Consider the following 19,166-nt stretch of genomic DNA (forward strand, 5'->3'; position numbering starts at 1 on the left):
ATAGTGCTTTTTCAGCCCTCTCTAAGCGGTTTACAGAACCAGCATACAGTAGTCCCTCGCTATACCGCGCTTCACCTACTGCGGCTTCACTTCATTGCGGGTTTTCAAGAAATATTAATGAGAAAAATCATTCGCGGATCTTTGTTGGTTTGCGGGTTTCTGAGGAAGTCGATCGGCAGATTTAAACAGCCCGCCGAACTCGATCGGCAGGTTTTTTTTAAAAAAAAAATCTAAAATTGTAAATACTGTATTTAAATACTGTATCTAAAATAAATACTGTGTGGGAAGGGTTTATAAACACTTAAAACAATGAAAACTTACCAAACAATTACAATATAAATACTTAAATAAGTACTATCAGTCGATAAATTCCCCATCGCGGATTTCACCTATCGCGGCTGGGTCTGGAACGTAACACCAGCGATAGGTGAGGGACTACTGTATTGCCCCCAACAATCTGGGTCCTCTCTTTAAACCAGAGAATAAAGATTCTCTGGTTTAAAGAGAGAGAATATTGTAGAACATGGTAATTCTGAATAGCAGTGTCTATATATTATTGCCATTTCTTAAATCAGACTAGACCAGGAACAATTGTTTTTAAATTTGTTAGAATGTCAAGCGAAAGAAAGAATAGAAAGGAAAGGAAAAATGATATTTTGAATATGTCTTGGAAACCAATAGAACTAAGGACTCTGTGACACATGAGGTGGGAATGTTTGAAATTTACCAGTATATTGGACAGGGATATTACTAATTTTGTATCACTTTACTTTTTTAAAATGTTATATGGAACAGAATTAATGATTGCCAGACACGTGTTAGGATAGTTTCCAATGCATTTGTAAGATAGTTACAGGCATTGTATATCCACAAGAGCCTCTCATTTCAAGGAAAAATATAATGATTTGCAAAATGTATTTTGTGTATGAATGTCTATGTCTGTGTGGAAATCAGTTTTAAAATATTGGAATACCTCCACAACAATGCCCTTTTTGCCAGGGTGTTTCTACTTTACGAATAAAGGGGGTTATTTGTAGCTCAGGGTTGAAATGAGGGGTCCTTGGTGCTTCTCTGAGCTTGGTTGTTTTCTTGCAGACGTTTCGTTACCAAACTAGGTAACGTCATCAGTGGTAGTAAGGCGTGGGGTTTGCTCTCAGTTTATATTCTAATGCAACCAGAGCAAGCTACTAAAATATAAGGTGAGAGCAACCCCACTCTTTACTAGAAATGTCTGTAAAAAAACACACCAAGCTCAGAAGGCGCCAAGGACCCCTTATTTCTACTTTAGTTGTGTAAAAGGTACAGTGATACCTTGTCTTACAAACTTAATTGGTTCTGGGACTAGGTTCTTAAGGTGAAAAGTTTGTAAGGCGAAACAATGTTTCCCATAGGAATCAATGGAAAAGCGATTCATGCGTGCAAGCCCAAAATTCACCCCTTTTGCCAGCCGAAGCACCTGTTTTTTGCACTGCTGGGATTCCCCTGAGGCTCCCCTCCACGGAAAACCCCACCTCCGGACTTCTGTGTTTTTGCGATGCTGCAAGGGAATCCCAGCAGGGGAATCCCAGCATTGCAAAAACAAGCACTTTGCTGGCAACGGAAGTCCGGGGGTGGGGTTTCCCAGCGAAGGGAGCATCAGTGAAATTGCAGCATCGCAAAAACACCGAAGTCCTCGAAATCCCACCTCCGGACCTCTGTGTTTTTGCGATGCTGCGATTTCACTGAGGCTCCCCTCGCTGGGAATCCCCTCCAGACTTCCATTGCCAGCGAAGCGCCTATTTTTGTGCTGCTGGGATTCCCCTGCAGCATCGCAAAAATACAGAAGTCCGGAGGTGGGGTTTCCCATGGAGGGGAGCCTCAGGGGAATCCTAGCAGCGCAAAAACGGGTCGGAAGTCCGGAGGCGGGGCATCCCAGCGGCGGCGGCGGGTTTGTAAGGTGAAAATAGTTTGTAAGAAGAGGCAAAAAAATCTTAAACCCCGGGTTTGTATCTCGAAAAGTTTGTATGACGAGGCGTTTGTAAGACGAGGTATCACTGTATATTGCAAACATCAAATCTTTGGTAAAATACCTAAGGCATAAAATTACACTAAAAAAGGAAACTAAACTGACTACACCTACAGATATTTTATATTCAAAGGACAATGGCATCCTTGTAATCTCTGAAGGTATCTGCATAGAATATTCCTTTGGTGCGCTTAGATTTTTATCTAAATATTGAAATGAAAGCCACATGTACACTTTTTAAAAATTAAATGAATAGCATGCTGAAAATGAATCATGGAGCAAGATGATCCATCTTAAGCATCTTTCATTAAACCATAAGCAAACGCATTTAGAGCAGCATCAACTTCCTCAGTTCTTATTCATATTTATTCAAATGGTTATCTGACAAGTCATCACCGGGTTTCAAAGAGCTTAAAGTTGCATTTAAGATTTATGCTGCCTCAAATGGTTTTAAAAACCTGAGGGCCGGCTTCCCCAGGATGCTATATATAAATTGCTTAGCATATGAAGTATGCATACTCATATGTATATATGTAAATACATATGCCATTGAGAAATATTTGAACGTTAGCACAACTCTTTGGAATCTGAGCAATGCCTAATATTATGAAACCATCACCAATTCTATTGTGCTTAGCTATCACTGAAATCCAATAAATCTAATGTAATCTAATCTAAATCATTTTGGGGGGAGAGTAAATATAATTTCATATTCAAATGTACTGTACATCACTTATCAATTCATTTAAAAAAGAATACTTATAAGTCAAGAAACGACATAGCTAAGTCATTATTTTCAGGGTCCAGCTGTGGATTTTGACAATAACTAACCATTCCAGAAGCAGAAAGAAATTCATGTAGCTAATTAGATATTCAGTTGTTCTTAATTAATCTTTCACTTTATGAGATTTGCACGGCACTACTTTAAGGAAATGAAAACATGTGGCATATTTTTAAATTTTTATTTTTAAGAAAGATAGTGACATTTAGTTTGTCTGCCTATTTCCTCAACCTTTTCCCGTGTACTTTTGAATTTATTTCTGTATTTGTAAGACTTATTTTAAGCAATGTCCAAAATAGGAAAAAGTATGTTTAATAATAATAATAATAATAATAATAATAATAATAATAATAATAATGTTTAAACTAATAGGCTAATCCCTTTTTGCATAGCTATTGTCAGAACTACTAAAATGGGCAAGGTACCTTGAGATTTATGCATCACGACAGGATAGACAATAGAAAAATCCACTGGAATTCAAAATCAAAAACCATTAAATGATAATGTTTCCACATTAAACTATGCCGCAAATGCGATCTGAATGTCCTTGTGTTTACTTGTTGTGTGAAGTCATCCATTATAGTTTATAAAACAGGGCTTAGCATATTGTATGATCTGTTGGGTAAGTTATGATGGAGGAAGCATGAATTACCATAATGTGCAATCTCTGAACCTCTTCAAAACTCCAACCCTCATCTTCATTCATTCAAATCCCATCTTGGATTGCTTGTAGCAATTTGTCTTGGTGGTGGAGGAACAAAAAAAGTTCTAGTTGGAGCTTCCTAATTGTATCTTAAATGGATTTATTTTTTAAAATTTATTTTTTTTAAAAAAATAGCAGTTAGTCACATCTCTGCATGGCACAAATTGATTTTCGGAGGCTTATCAGCTTTTAATGGCCATAAAGGATCAAATACTTTTTATCTGCTTGTCAGGTTGCCATGATCTGTTTCCCATCATTTACAAGTCCTAAAGTGCTCTTGAAGAGAGCAACCCACTAGTAAATTTCTTAAATATCCTTTTCAAGGTAAGCTTTGTTGAGAAAACCCCCCAAAACAAAACCCTAATTCTGTGAATCCTTATTTAATCTCTATTCTTGTCGGTTTCAAAAGCTGGTGTTCAACAGAAGTGCATTCATTCCCAGCTGAATGGTAACTCTAACCAAGAAGGTATTTTATTTGTTTTACAAATGACTGAGTCCCGAGGATTCAATTTGGAAATGAAATCCTGAACAGCAACATAAACACTTAACGTTTGCATTCACAAACCCACGTAGAGATTTGTGCAATTTAGGGATATAATAGTGTAAAGCATGGGGGGTTGTCTACTGTGAATCAGACACCCATTCATAGCCTTTTAAAAAAACAAGAGGAATTGTATGTTTGTTGCACCTTCCTTAGGGAAAACAGTAGCCAAAGTTTATAAATAAAAAGAAACAAGTTAATTAAACAAAGCAGCTTTGCAATGTCTATAGCAGGGGTCGGCAACCTTAAACCCTCAAAGAGCCATAAAGGTCCTAACTAACCGGAAGCCCCCCATTCAATTCTGGAGCCAACCAGAAGTCTGGTTCCTCCACCATAGAGTCTCCTCCTAGTGCGGTGTCCATTTTCCTCTACCTGTCCCAACCAAAAGCCCTATCAATTGGTGAGCTGACTGGAAAACCCGCCCCTTGCCATAGTGTCTCCTCCTGGCTCCACTCAAAATCATGGTGCCCCCTGGTGATAGAAGCTGCAGCAGAGAGATGTAAGAGCCACATGCGGCTCCAGAGCCGCCATGGGTTGCTGACCCCTGATCTGTAGAGATTCTTTGTCCTTCAGGTCATGGGTTTTTTCCCTTGAAAGAGGAAGGATAGGATACCACCGTTCTCCTGTCAATAATTATGTCCTTTCAACAATACCAAGAAGGTTCCACACACCCATCTGCACTGATTCAGGTGACCCCGAGGACATAGATCAGTGATGGCAAACCTTTTTTCCCTTGGTTGCCGAAAAAGCGTGCACCTGTGCTATCGCCCATGCCTGAGTGCGCACAGCATCATTCAATGCCTGGGGAGGTCGAAAACAGCTTCCCCGCTCCTCGGAGGCTCTCTGGAGGTGAGAAACGGCCTGTTTCCCTACTTCTGGTGGGACCAGTAGACTCGTGTTTCACCGTCCCCAGGCTTCAAAGGCTTCCTGGAGCTGGGGAAGGGTAAAAACGTCCTCTCCGATCCACCCAGAGGCTCTCTGGAAACCAAAATCACCTTCCCAGAGCCTCTGTGTGAGCCGAAAATTAGCTGGCCGGCACACATATGCAGGATGGAGCTGAGCTAGGGCAACGGCTCACGATATGGTTTGCCATCACTGACATAGATAAACCCCCAAGAGGCCTCAACAGCTCTCAGAGAGAGTACCAACAATCAAATGACTACAAAGCATACAAATCTTTCCATTCCTCCATCATTCCACCCAGAACTTCTTGGATGAGAAGCAAAGTATTTTCAAGGGGGAGAGGGGGGAAGCAAGAAAGTCCAAGTTGTCTTTTAGAAGAAGAAGGGGGGAAAAGCACCTTTGGCTCGGCTTTGCAATGCTACATCATAAAGAGAGAGACAAAAGGTTATGGATGTCACTGTTATTTCCCGCAGGTATCCTTGAAATACGAACGGTGGCGGTTGGAATAGTGGCAATCAAAGGAGTCGCAAGCGAATACTTTCTGGCCATGAACAAGTCTGGGAAGCTTTATGGAAAGGTACTGGAATAAATATTAGAAGCCACTTGCATTAAATAAAAAAATAGGTCTGCTCCTGAGGTTTGTTGTTTGTTCGTTTGTTTTTGATCAGCTGTGTTTTATACCGGAATACCCAAAAACCGGTCTGTGGCACAGCACCGGTCTGTGGCATGCCAGAAACCGGGCCACGGAAAGAAGCAGAAGCCCCCTCTTTTCTATGGAACCCGTCCCTGGTGCCCAAAAGGCTTGTGGGGGGCTGCTGTTTTATATGCTATTGGCCCCAGTCCATGGGAGTTGCTGGATGGTGGCATACAACTGGTGGCTTTTAAGAATGGCTCTCGTTTATGGATAGTTGCGCTGGAATGCAATCTTTTCTCTGTTTTATTTATTTGTTTATTTATTTGTTTGTTTGTTTGTTTATTTATTTTATTTACTTATTTACTTACTTATTTATTTATTTATTTACTTATTTATTTATTTAATTATTTATTAGATTTGTATGCCGCCCCTCTCCATAGACTCGGGGCGGCTCACAGCAATAATAAACAATATATAACAAATCTAATAGTTTAAAAGAAACACTAAAAACCCCATTATTAAAAGCAAACATACCTACAAGCATACCATACATAACTGTATAGGCCCGGGGGAGATGTTTCAATTCCCCCATGCCTGACGGCAAAGGTGGCTTTTAAGGAGTTTACGAAAGGCGAGGAGGGTGGGGGCAGTTCTAATCTCCGGGGGGAGCTGGTTCCAGAGGGTCGGGGCTGCCACAGAGAAGGCTCTTCCCCTGGGTCCCACCAGGCAACATTGTTTAGTTGACGGGACCAGGAGAAGGCCCACTCTGTGGGACCTAACCGGTCGCTGGGATTCATGCGGCAGAAGGTGGTCCCGGAGATATTCTGGCCTGATGCCATGAAGGGCTTTATAGGTCATAGCCAACACTTTGAATTGTGACCGTAAACTGATCGGCAACCAATGCAGACTGCGGAGTGTTGGTGTAACATGGGCATACCTAGGGAAGCCCATGACTGCTCTCGCAGCTGCATTCTGCACGATCTGAAGTTTCCGAACACTTTTCCAAGGTAGCTCCATGTAGAGAGCGTTTTGATTTCGTTCTCCCAGAAGCCACATTTTTTTAAAAATGTAAAAGTCAAATAAAAATCAACAGGGAGACGCAGCTGCTGGCAGGTTGATCTGTGGTTTCTTGGCAGTTTGGGGGTTTTTGGGGGGCTCTGATTTACTTTATTTGCCCATTTTGCTTTGGGCACTTCTCCTAACCACCTATGCCACCCTTATCCTTTCTCGCTCCCCAAGGCAGATTAAATGCTGAATTACAACTCCCAGCACCCCACGAAATTGACTTATTTATTATTTATTTATTTATTCAATTTTTATGCCGCCCTTCTCCTTAGACTCAGGGCGGCTTACAACATGTTAGCAATAGCACTTTTTAAGAAATCCAGCATATTGCCCCCACAATCCGGGTCCTCATTTTACCCACCTCGGAAGGATGGAAGGCTGAATTAACCTTGAGCCAGTGTTGAGATTTGAACCGCTGACCTTCAGATCTATAGTCAGCTTCAGTGGCCTGACTTTGTTTGCGTTGGATGATACATCTGTCCAGCAACATCAGGAATGTTATTGATGTATATCAGTGCTTATTTAAAAAGTGTAAGGTATTTGCATAGTGAGTAGGTACATTTTAAGTGGATTGTACTGCATGCAGGTAGTCCTCACTGGGTGACCATTTGAGGTTTCAAAAAAGGGGACTTACGTCAGATTATCTCCGGGACCACCTTCTGCCGCACGAATCCCAGCGACCAGTTAGGCCCCACAGAGTGGGCCTTCTCCGGGTCCTGTCAACTAAACAATGTCAGTTGGCGGGGTCCAGGGGATGAGCCTTCTCTGTGGCGGCCCCGACCCTCTGGAACCAACTCCCCCCAGGGATTAGAATAGCTCCCACCCTCCTTGCCTTTCGTAAGCTCCTCAAAACCCACCTCTGCCGTCAGGCATGGGGGAATTAAGATAATCTTTCCCCCTAGGCTTCTACAATTTATGCATGATATGTTTGTATGTATGATTGGTTTTATAACAAGGGTTTTTAGCTGTTGTAGTATTGGATTTTTACATTCTGTTTTTTGTCACTGTTGTTAGCCGCCCCGAGTCCACGGAGAGGGGCGGCATACAAATCCAATAAATGAATAAATAAATAAATGATACACATCCCCAGCCAGGCGTTTTCGGTATTTGACTGATCATCTCTTTTTTTTTTTAAACAACAGAAAGTGTGCAATGAAGACTGCAACTTTGTAGAATTCATTCAAGAGAATAACTATAACACCTACGCTTCAGCAAACTGGACCCACAGAGGGAAAGAAATGTTCATCGCATTAAAACAGAACGGAGCCCCTAAAAGAGGCCCAAAAACAAGCAAAGAAGACACATCCTGCCATTTTCTTCCATTTGCAGTATCCTAATCTTATATGAACTATGGACAACCAGTTCCAGCAAAATATATATATGTGTGTATATCAAATGAGATATATGTATATATATATTTATCATTTTTAAAAAGGGGACTGTATGAAAGGAAGACAAGCTGGAATACTACTGAAAAACTGAACAAGCTGGACTTGAGCATGATGTTTTATTTTTAAGAGACTGGTTTTAAAAATAAATAAATGAATGAATGAATAAATAAATAAATAAATGAATAAATAAATATATACACTACTTCAGATTTAGTAACTAAAAGTTGTAAAAAATTGTAAAGAGTTGTACGATCCTTAAATTAGCATAAGAGTAGCTTTGCAGATTCTTAAATTAAATGTACCTTTTGCGCCTTGTTCATGACTTGATTATTTGATGATCTTTTATCTTTTATTTAAAATAAACCTATCTGCTTCGTTAAAACATGGCTGCTATAATAATAATAAAGCAGATGAAAATGTTATGTAAAATATGACGGACTTGATGGCTGCTGGATTAAGTCTTCAGATGATCAAGTCGGTACGAATCGTGAGGGTTAAAGCAGTATTAAATACTTCCCAAGAGAGAAAAATAAAATAAAATAAAATAAATAAATAAATAAATAAAGGTTTTAAGTATTAAATGCAAATTGAAATTGGAATGCTGTGGTATCCAAGACGATAAAGGTAATATGACAGATGAAAGTTGCATCACTGCAATGTATTCATATGTATCGGTAAGAATGCCTAATGCTGCTCTGAAGGATGTTACAAAATAGTGTAATATTAAATAATATTAATAAGGGAAATGTATTTCATCTCACTTTCCTCAAGATATCCTTTTATGTAACGATGAAGTAAAAAAAAAATTCAGACGACATCATATGGGTTTTTATGTAACATAACCTAATCTTTTTATATAATTCCTGTTTGGGCATATGGCTTCTAAGTTTTTTGTTTTTTGTTTTCCTTTCTTCCAACCGATATTCATGCTTTTCTGTGGTTACAGCATTAAACTTTATTTTAAGTTATAATTGAACGTTATTGTTTTAAGTTATTTAAGTTGATGTAATTTATAAAAAAAAAATGATCAAGATGCATCTGTTTCATATGCTTTTAATTCCAAAGGAGTATCAAAACAGCCTGGCTTCGCAGCTCTTCCTTTTTGCTCCTCTTATGCCCAGACATGAAGTCTAGTACATAAAACCCCTGCCAATATGTACTGGATGAGAGACAAAAAATGACAGCCTGTGGCTATTCTTGCAATGAAAGTTTCGGATGCAGCAACCTCTTGTTTGCAAAACAAAAACAAAACAAAACCCAAGTGCCATTGTCACCCACCCACCCCACGCCAATATTTTGAAAGTGACAGAAGTGGCTGCTGTCCCAAAATGAGAAGTCAAGTGAGAGAGAAGAGAACTTGCCTGCCACTATGATCTGGATCAAACGTGAAGCTATTCATTCAGACAGCAAATTCAGAAGGTTTAGCAATAGCATTTAGATTTATATATTGCTTCGTAGTGCTTTTATCGCCCTCTCTAAGCGGTTTATATAGTCAGCATATATAGTCCCCAACAATCTACTACAAGTGTTTCCCAACCTTGGCAACTTGAAGATATTTGGACTTCAATTCCCAGAATTCCCCAGCCATTGCTTTTAATAATGGGGTTTTTAGTGTTTTTAAATTATTAGATTTGTTGTACATTGTTTTATTGTTGCTGTGAGCCGCCCCGAGTCTATGGAGAGGGGCGGCATACGAATCTAATAAATAAATAAATCTAATAAATAAATAAATGACTGCTGCCACAAGCAGGTCATTAAAAAAAAATCACATGACCGACCCACTTGATGACCTTTATGACTGACGACTGTAACAGGTAGGCTTCATTGCAGTCATAAGCATAAAACTTATCAGCAAAGACTTCATGAACTCAATCTGTATTGTCTAGAGCAGTGTTTCCCAACCTTGGCAACTTGGAGATATCTGGACTTCAACTCCCAGAATTCCCCAGCCAGCATTCGCCAGCCAACATTCGCATTCGCATTCACTGGCTGGGGAATTCTGGGAGCTGAAGTCCAGATATCTTCAAGTTGCCAAGGTTGGGAAACACTGATCTACTAGATTCTCATTTTACCCACCGCAGAAGGATGAAAGGCTGAGACAACTTTGAGCCGGTGGTGAGATTTGAACTGCTGAACTACAGTTAGCAGTTGGCTGAAGTTGCCTGCAGTGCTGCACTCTAACCTCTGTGCCACCCCGGCTCTTAATGGAAGAAGCTCAGAAAGGCCAAATCCTCAGATGGAGAAATCAGGTGTGACATTATTCCCCCCCCCTAAAAAAAAAAGAACGGAGCCACCGTGGGTGAGGGCCAGAAGATATGCACCATGACTGGTCCAAATAAAAACCAGCTTCTTCCCTTTGGCTTCACCATTGGCACCACTAGTTTCCCCCACCCCAAAACCAAAGAGGATTAATTAGTGAATGGATATGGACCAATTTTCATTCAGAGCCAAGGTAACACATTCCCTGACCTATCTAATCTAGTATTCTTTCCCATGTTATTAGGTGTTGTGGTTAGCTCTGGCCCAGCTCCTGCCCCAAGGACTGTGGATGTGGGGGAGACATCCACATGCCGCAGGCCTGTTTTGCCCCCGGTGGAATCTGCTGATGAAGGCTCCTCTGACCAAGAAGACATGAGTGACAGGGAGGAGGAGAGTGTGGCAGACAGCTCAGAAGGAGATCAATTATCTAGCTCCTCCTTGGATTCAGAACAAGAGTTAATGACACAGCCACGCATGCAGAGAGCGATGCATAGGCACCCACAACTGAGAGATTATTATCAAAGAAAATGAGGCCACCTGTGGTTGGGTGGGGCTGTGGTAATTAGTGAGGCTGCTATAAAGAGCAGCTTGTAGGTTTGGCCATTGTGGAGGATGATCTGATCATTGTGTTGCCTTGCTAACTTCGACCTTGGTGTGTTGCTTTTTCCCGCTTTGAAACTAAACCAGAGCAAAGTGTGTTTCACTTTGTGAAAGAAGGACTGTGAATTGCCTCACAGCTGCAAGATAAGTATCTCAGAACTGATAAGGGACTTGTACCAATTACCAGTTTGTTTGGAGACGAGTGTTCTTTGCTATACCAAAAGAGGGCTTAGTTTAAGTGAATTTTCGTTATAAAGAACATTGTTTTGAATGTTCAAACGTGTGTGTGTCTGAAATATGTATCTGAATTTTCGGGAGGATTCTGCCAGAGAGCTCGACAGAACATTAGATATCTTCGGAAGATGACAAATCACCCTGATTGATAAAGCAGCCTCCTGTTTATGTCCTCTACTGATAGTTGGAGGCACTGCAATAACTACATATATATATACATTACTGATCCATGCATCAAGGATAATAATCGGTAATGACCTTCACATCTCACGGATTTCTTCAAGACAACATCCCCACGTGATGTTCAAGACATTTTCATACTCAAAACAAAACAGCAGTCTAGACTTGCATAAATCTCACTATCGTTCCTTGTGGATATTGCTGTATAAGGCTACAGTTGAAGAACTGAAAATAGCATATTAAAAAAGTTACCTATATTGACATACATCGATCCACATATTGGAGAGGTCCTGTGGCTCAACAGCTTAAGGATGCTGGAGAAAGTCTGTACTCCAGCAGTTCGAACCCTAGAACCATGGGACGGGCTGAGTTCCCGTCACTCACCTCAGTTCCTGCCAACTGAGAAGTTTGAAAGCATGGAAAATGTAAGTAGATAAATAGACACTGAGCAGGAACAGAACACACCAACAGGCAGCTACTTTGGAATCGCACTGTAGTCTCCTTGCGAATGTAACTTCATCAAAGGCAAAATAAATGAACTCCAGAAAATTCTCAAAGAACCATGGGATAATCCCTTTTCTTGGTACTTACAGGTTTTTATCCTTGACCTTGACCTGGATCTTGACCGTTGTCGTGGCCTGAATGTTGACCTTCTTCTAGGCTCTATGCTTGTATCTGATGACATATGAGTAAAGGAGTCTTTCTTCTCTACAATGGATTTTCTAGGCTTTTCCATGGACGGACACTTCCAATTTTTCCAAGCAAATTTTGGTGGTTTAAAACCTGTAAGAGGGACCACTAATGAACTGAATAATACGAACCAACCAAATGTTTTCTGAACTAGATCAGAGGTCCCCAAACTATTCAGATCGTGCACACCCCTTTCTGACCTTTTGGAAATCGGGGAGGTCAACAGTGGATAGTCTAAGGGTAAAGTTTTGGGGTTTTGGTGATGAAACTACAGAGTCAAGTAATGAATTCTAGGCATTAACAACTTGGTTGCTGAAGTTGTATTTTCTACAGTCAAGTTTGGAGCAGTTTACTTTGAGTTTGTATCTGTTGTGTGCTCATGTATTGTTGTGGTTGAAACTGAAGTAGCCGTTGGCAGGAAGGACATTGTAGCAGATGATTTTATGAGTTGTGTTTAGGTCATGCCAAAGAAGATGTTGTTCTAAGCTTTCTAAGCCTAGGATTTCAAGCCTGGTTACATAGGATATTCTGTTGCAACTAGAGGAGTGGAGGGCTCTTCTTATCTCTGGACACTTTCTAATGTATTTATGTTCAAAATGCAGTGTGGGTTCCAGACAGATGAGCAGTATTCAAGGATTAGTCCTGCGAAAGTTTGGTATGCTCTGGTTAGTAATGTGATATTACCATAAAATTAGGTTAACAACTCTTGAAGCCTTTTTGTTGATGTTGTTGCAATGGGCTTTGGCACTTAGGTCATTTAGCATTCCAAGGTCTTTTACAGAGTGAGGGTTGTCTGCAAGGTCTTTTCTATTTAGTTTGTATTGGGGTTCTGATTCTTTTTGCCAATGTGTAGGACAGAGCATTTGTTGGTTGACATTTGGAATTGCCAGATGTTTGACCATTTTGACACAAATTCAAGGTCTTTTTGGAGGGTAGCAGTGTTATCAGTGGGGTTGAAGAGTTTTACATCATCGGTGAAGAGAAGAACCATTGTACCTACCTGAACGGTCTTCTCAGTGCACTGGAAGGAGAGTCCAATATGGTTTATTCTCAATCCTATTGGTCGAGACTGAGTTTAAAATTAACATATTATTAGGCACCGCCCCTTGCCTGCCCCCAGTGAGCTCAGTTTTAAAAACGAAAGGTAATATAATCCAACACAATTTTATTGAACCAATATCTATATCTCTATATATATAACATTAAGCAAAACCAACCGAACCCAGCTTCCCTGAAACAATCCAATGCTGGGTGGGTTTGGACTCTCCTTCCAGTGTACTGAGAAGACCGTTCAGGTAGGTACAACGGTTCTTCTCCATTGCATCTGGAAGGAGAGTCCAATATGGGATATACCCAAGTTCCAATTTAAATGGGAGGGAGATTGTTAAGTCAGGGCAGCTGGAGAGGAACACACCCTCTGTAATACTCTTCTCCCAAAAGATGCCTCAGCTGAAGCATAGGCATCCAGTCTATAATGTCTAGTGAATGTAGAAGGTGTCTTCCACGTCGCAGCCCGGCATATGTCCTCGATCGAGGCTTGAGTTCTCCAAGCTGCTGACGTGGCTGCACTGCGAGTAGAGTGCGCCGTGACCCCTTGAGGGGGATTCTGAGCTCTAGCCTTATACGCCTCCCCTATGCAGTCCCGGATCCATCGACTGATTGAACTGGGAGAAACGCCCAGGCCCATTTTTGGCTCTGCAAAGGAGATAAACAATGACTCAGACTTCCTAAAGGACTCGGTTCTTCTAATGTAGATTTTAACCGCTCGTCTAACATCTAGTTTGTGCCACCTACGTTCTGTAGGGTGGCTCCCGTGCGAGCAAAAGTCCGGCAAGATCAGCTCTTGTTTCCTGTGGAATAACGAGTTGACCTTAGGAAGAAAGGTCGGGTCCAAACATAGGACCACCCGGTCCGGATAAAAGACAAATCCGATACTCGTCTGGCTGATGTGATAGCCACTAGAAAGTCCGTTTTGATGGAAAGAAATTTGAACTGGATGGATCTCAAAGGCTCAAAGGGAGGACCCGTCAGAGCCTTCAACACCAGGGATAAGTCCCACGTTGGGAATCTATGCAGTGGTGGAGGGTGTTTGTTCATAGCACCCCTGAGAAAGTCACGTATCCAAGGGTGAATAGCCAAAGAGCGGTATTCTGGTAACCGAATAACGGTTGCCAATGCCGCCACCTGCCTCCTCAGTGTGCTTGGAGTTAGTCCTTTTTCGAGGCCCAATTGCAAAAATTCTAGCACAGTAATTATTTGAGCCCTCTCCGGTTCCATATCCTTTCCGTTGCAGAACTTACAAAAGGCCGACCACGTTGCCTGATAAATCCTGGACGTGGATGGCCGGCGGGCAGCCTGCATTGTGGCAATGATACTGTCTGGTAAAGACTGCTCCCTCAGCTTGTTCCTTTCAAATGCCAAACGGCTAATTGAAATCATAGTCCTTGTCACTATCCTCCATTAACACTGGCTCTTCAGTCACAGATCCTAAACCCGAAAGGGGCGGTGCAGACCAGAGATCCCGGCTTGTGGCTTGCTTTGGCTGTTGAGGCCCTTGTTGCGCTCCAACTGCTATGCCCTGTGAGTAGGCATTAGTAATTAGTTCCTGAAGGGCTGGTGACATATCCTGCCACGTATCAGGCTGAGCCCTGAGTCCCGCAGCTGTAGGAGTGAAGGTAGCTGCTGGAATCACTTTGGGCTGAGGGGAGCATCCCCACACTGATCTCTCCTGGCCTGCTGAGCCTGGCCTACTTCGAGGAGCATGTAGCAGAGGCAATACTTGGTGGTCTGGAGACCAATCAATCTCGGTTCTGGCCTCCCCATGAGCTCTTGGGGTGGTTATGGCAGCCTGTCCAGGACCCAACGATGGTCCAGCCCTGGCCAAAGGAACCGCATTAAGGGCTGCCTCCAACTTCTGCTCAAGGGCTTGGATCCGCCTCTCGGCCTCCTTGATGGCTGAGGAAGAGGACTGCGAGGACTTGGCCTTTATCTTCCCCTTATCCTTGGGCTTGGGCACCGGGGTAGGAGGGAGACTTTGTTCTCCATTGGCATTCGTCTCCATAATACTCACAATTAGCAAGTAATCTTTGTGAAAGAAGGAACGGGGCAGCACGGAACGCAGCTGTCACTTTTTACTCACTGACAACCGTCCTCAAAATGGCCCCTCCAGGCCTCAGCGTAGTGCGCCTGCGCCTCCCGGCCCTTTCAGCCAGTCCTCGCGCCTTTTTTTAAACAGTTGTCAAGGAAGAATACAGAAGGGGGGAGGGGTTCCCGCCAACCGCCAAAATGGCGGGTGCGGTGCCCGACGCTCTGATATGGGGACTGACAAGAATTCCTGACCTTGCAGTCCCCTCCGCCAGCCCTGATCGCACTTCGCATTCCCCAGCGTTCCGGCGGCCGCTGAACATATGGGAGGTCGCCACCCTCCTTTACTATTAATCCCCCAGCGTGACCAATGCCTCGGCGATTCCGACCGGCCGCTCAGCAGCTGGGAGACAGCAGCCTCTTCCTGGCCCAGTCAGCGGCAAATTTTAAGGGCTTGCGGCTCGGCCGCCGAACAGATGAGCGGCGAAATGTCCTTTGAAGCCTGCCGCGTTACGTTCCCCAGCGACGGCTGCGGCGGCTCTCCGGCGGCTTGTAATCGGCCGCCGAACATATGATCGGCTACAGCTTCCCCTCCACACGCCTGTCAACTGCTGAGGGGAGCATGCCGTCTTCGGAGGACTCCGTGTCCTCGAGCCTCCCAGTGGGGGGGGCGGACCCCCCCACCTTCGGCTCCCAGCCGAGTTTGGCCACGGAGGCCAATGACCCCAGGCTGGCACCCCTTTGTGGGACGGTACCCTCCATGAGGGAAGAGGTCTCCTGGGGGAATCTGATGGGGGTGCTGTCCACGGAGGACAGAAACCCCTCCTGGTCTTCTACAGCATCTGAAAAACAGAAAAAAACAAGAAGAGAAAAAAACAGGTTAGACAAATTAAAACAATTTCTTTATTTCACTTCATTACAAGCTAAACTCATACGTCTCGTTACATGGACTGAGTTTTTAAAACTGAGCTCACTGGGGGGAGGCAAGGGGCGGTGCCTAATAATATGCTAATTTTAAACTCAGTCTCGACCAATAGGATTGAGAATAACCCATATTGGACTCTCCTTCCAGATGCAATGGAGAACAGTTGCTTGTAATGTGATCGCAAAGAGTATGAAAAGTGTTGGTCTTAGTACGCAGCCTTGGGGTACACTGCTGTTAACAGGAACAGGATTAGATAGGGTGCTCCCTATTTTGACCACTTGTTTTCTGTTTGATAGGAACACAGTTTTACAGCCATGTAGGGGTCCAGAGATGCTGTAGGATTCCAGTTTTAGAAGTAGTTTATAGTGAACCACTGACTCGAAGGCTTTACATAATAATCTTATTATTAGATTTTTATTTCAGCTTTATTTTGTACAAAGCAAGATGGTGAACCTGCTTCCTATTTTTCCTGAAACAACCCTGCGAGGTGGACTGGGCCACAAGTTGGCTTTCAAGGCCAAGGGAGGACTAGAGTTCCAATCTCTCAATATGCTTCATGGAAGTAAACTCAAGACATCAGTGGCTTGTTCCAGAGGGTGGGACAAAGAATGATGGAATTAAGAGGGAGATTATAAATGAATTTAAAAAAACAAAACAAAAAAAACACCTCTATGAGTAAGAACAATTCAATGACGGAACTAATTATTGAGAAGAAATGATGGGCTCACCTTACTAGGATGTGTTCAAATAAAGGCTGGACAACCATTTGTTTGGGATTCTCTAATTTGGGTTCCTGAAATGAGTTGATCTCAGTGGCTTAACCCTAATTTCTAACTGAATGATACTTTGGAAGAACACATCAAGGAAGAAAATAATTGAGTAGATGCAATTATGTAAACAACTACTGAGATATGCTACTGCCAACAACCACAAGGAAAAAATAGTCAACATTCAAGTACCTCTGATCCACAGGAAAATTAAATCCATCAATTCATCCTTAAACTGATCGGTGAAACGATGGCTAGCCTGAGGAAAAGCTTCACAGAAAGTCATGTAAATGGCTTGGGACAAGTAGTCAGGATACATCTGCCAAATTGTAAATTAAGTTTATTTATTTTTATTTATTTTTACTTATTTATTTTGTCCAATACACAATGAGGGTTTTAGTGGGTATACAGTGTTCCCTCGATTTTCGCGTGGGATGCGTTCCGAGACCGCCCGCGAAAGTCGAATTTCCGCGAAGTAGAGATGCGGAAGTAAATACACTATTTTTGGCTATGAACAGTATCACAAACCTTCCCTTAACACTTTAAACCCCTAAATTGCAATTTCCCATTCCCCTAGCAACCATTTAGATTATTACTCACCGTGTTTATTTATTAAAGTTTATTTAAAAAAATATTTATTAAAGGCAGATGAAAGTTTGGTGATGACATATGATGTCATCGGGTGGGGAAAACGGTGGTATAGGGGAAAAACCCGCGAATAATTTTTTACTTAATATTTTTGAGAAACCGTGGTATAGACTGTTCGCAAAGTTCGAACCCGCAAAAATCGAGGGAACACTGTATATCTATATGCACATAGTAAAATACATGATGAAGGTTATAGAGGAGATACTCTTAGTAAAATATATCTAAGAAATAATAGAAAAGAAGATATAGTAATAGAACATATCAATGAAAGAATAGAAGAAGAGATATAGGAATAGAAGAAAGGTATAGGAGATATAGGAGAGCAATAGGACAGGGGACGGAAGGTACTCTAGGGCACTTGTACTTGCCCCTAATTTATTGTAAAAACTGGGTGATGCTTATATCTTTATCTCTATTTCTCTTTATATCTATCTATCTATCTATCTATCTATCTATCTATCTATCTATCTGTATCTATCTATCTACCTACCTACCTACCTATCTAAACAGGCATCCAAACATTGTTGTGACAAAAATACAAGGTTTGTCCAAGAACAATTGTAAATTTGGATGGCAGTTTAGCTTACTGCAAAGGAATTGAATGTTATGGGCAAATCAGTAAAGAGACATCTTCATCCATTATTTAAATTAATGAAAATTAGTTTGATCACACTAATCTTTTGGGTAATATAAACATGACACCTAGTAATCTTAGAAGAGGTGCTGAACACAGAGCATAAATAAACCTTCTCTAATTGCTGCTTTTCACATCAGTTCAGGTTGCCAAATCCTAGCTGGGAGACTATTTTACTTAATCGATTTCTAAGTCTGCCCCAGGTCTAAAAACAATAAACAATTTAAAAAACCCAATCATTCTAGGGAGGAAAACAGTATTAAAAATACCAGTTAACTGCGTGGAAATTAGCAGGGCCAGAGCTTGTGGGAACAGTCTTCTTAAAATTTCTTTAAAACCAGAGATTCTGTCACAGAGAAGGCGTAAGGGGCACAGAATCAGGAGCACACATTAAGTTCCAATTAAGTTGTTGCTCATGCTTATATACAGCACATGAATCTAGTCAACTAACCACCACCACTAAATTGGTACTAGATTAAGATTTAATGGAATTCAAGAGGGTTTGGACTTAGACTGTTTGTGGCAACGCAATGATTCCAGGCTGATTTCTCTCTTTACTCTGACCCCTGTCTCTGCCTATCCTTTACCCACAGAAGGTTAGTTATTGATTGATTGATTGATTGATTGATTGGATTTGTATGCCGCCCTTCTCCGAAGACTCAGGGCGGCTAACACCATACATACAGACATACCATGCCTGGCTGCAGAGGTGGGTTTTAAGTAGCTTACGAAAGGCAAGGAAGGTGGGGGAAATTCTAATCTCTGGGGGGAGTTGGTTCCAGAGGGCCGGGGCTGCCACAGAGAAGGCTCTTCCCCTGGGTCCCGCCAAGTGGCATTGTTTGGTTGACGAGACCCGGAGAAGACCCACTCTGTGGGACCTAACTCGTCGCTGGGATTCGTGCAGCAGAAGGCGGTCCCGGAGATAATTTATTTATTTTTATTTTATTATTTATTTATTATTTAGATTTGTATGCCGCCCCTCTCCGATGCCATGAAGGGCTTTATAGGTCATAACCAACACTTTGAATTGTGACCGGAAACTGATTGGCAACCAGTGCAGACTGTGGAGTGTTGGTGTAACATGGGCATATTTGGAAAAGCCCATGATTGCTCTCGCAGCTG

The 19,166-nt window shown here is 42.1% G+C and overlaps 2 protein-coding genes across 4 annotated transcripts in view; one reads left to right on the plus strand and one right to left on the minus strand.

Annotated features, from left to right (window-relative positions):
• Positions 1-8,994, plus strand: part of FGF7 (fibroblast growth factor 7) — a 40,236-nt gene extending 31,242 nt beyond the window's left edge. Inside the window, exons 3-4 of the mRNA XM_070763241.1 lie at positions 5,407-5,510; positions 7,775-8,994. Coding sequence (XP_070619342.1) covers positions 5,407-5,510; positions 7,775-7,969 — 299 coding nt within the window. The 3' untranslated portion in view covers positions 7,970-8,994. The remainder of the gene's footprint in view (positions 1-5,406; positions 5,511-7,774) is intronic.
• Positions 1-19,166, minus strand: part of FAM227B (family with sequence similarity 227 member B) — a 124,604-nt gene that overhangs the window by 87,735 nt on the left and 17,703 nt on the right. For 2 of the 3 annotated variants that reach the window (XM_070763235.1, XM_070763236.1), the window contains exons 9-10: positions 16,955-17,081; positions 11,888-12,079 (exon numbers count right to left, since the gene is read on the minus strand). In XM_070763235.1, the coding sequence (XP_070619336.1) occupies positions 11,888-12,079; positions 16,955-17,081 (319 nt within the window). The remainder of the gene's footprint in view (positions 1-11,887; positions 12,080-16,954; positions 17,082-19,166) is intronic. The other variant, XM_070763237.1, reaches the window with a different exon arrangement.

This window comes from Erythrolamprus reginae, chromosome 10 (genome assembly GCF_031021105.1).
Source record: "Erythrolamprus reginae isolate rEryReg1 chromosome 10, rEryReg1.hap1, whole genome shotgun sequence".
Taxonomy (NCBI): Eukaryota; Metazoa; Chordata; class Lepidosauria; order Squamata; family Dipsadidae; genus Erythrolamprus; species Erythrolamprus reginae.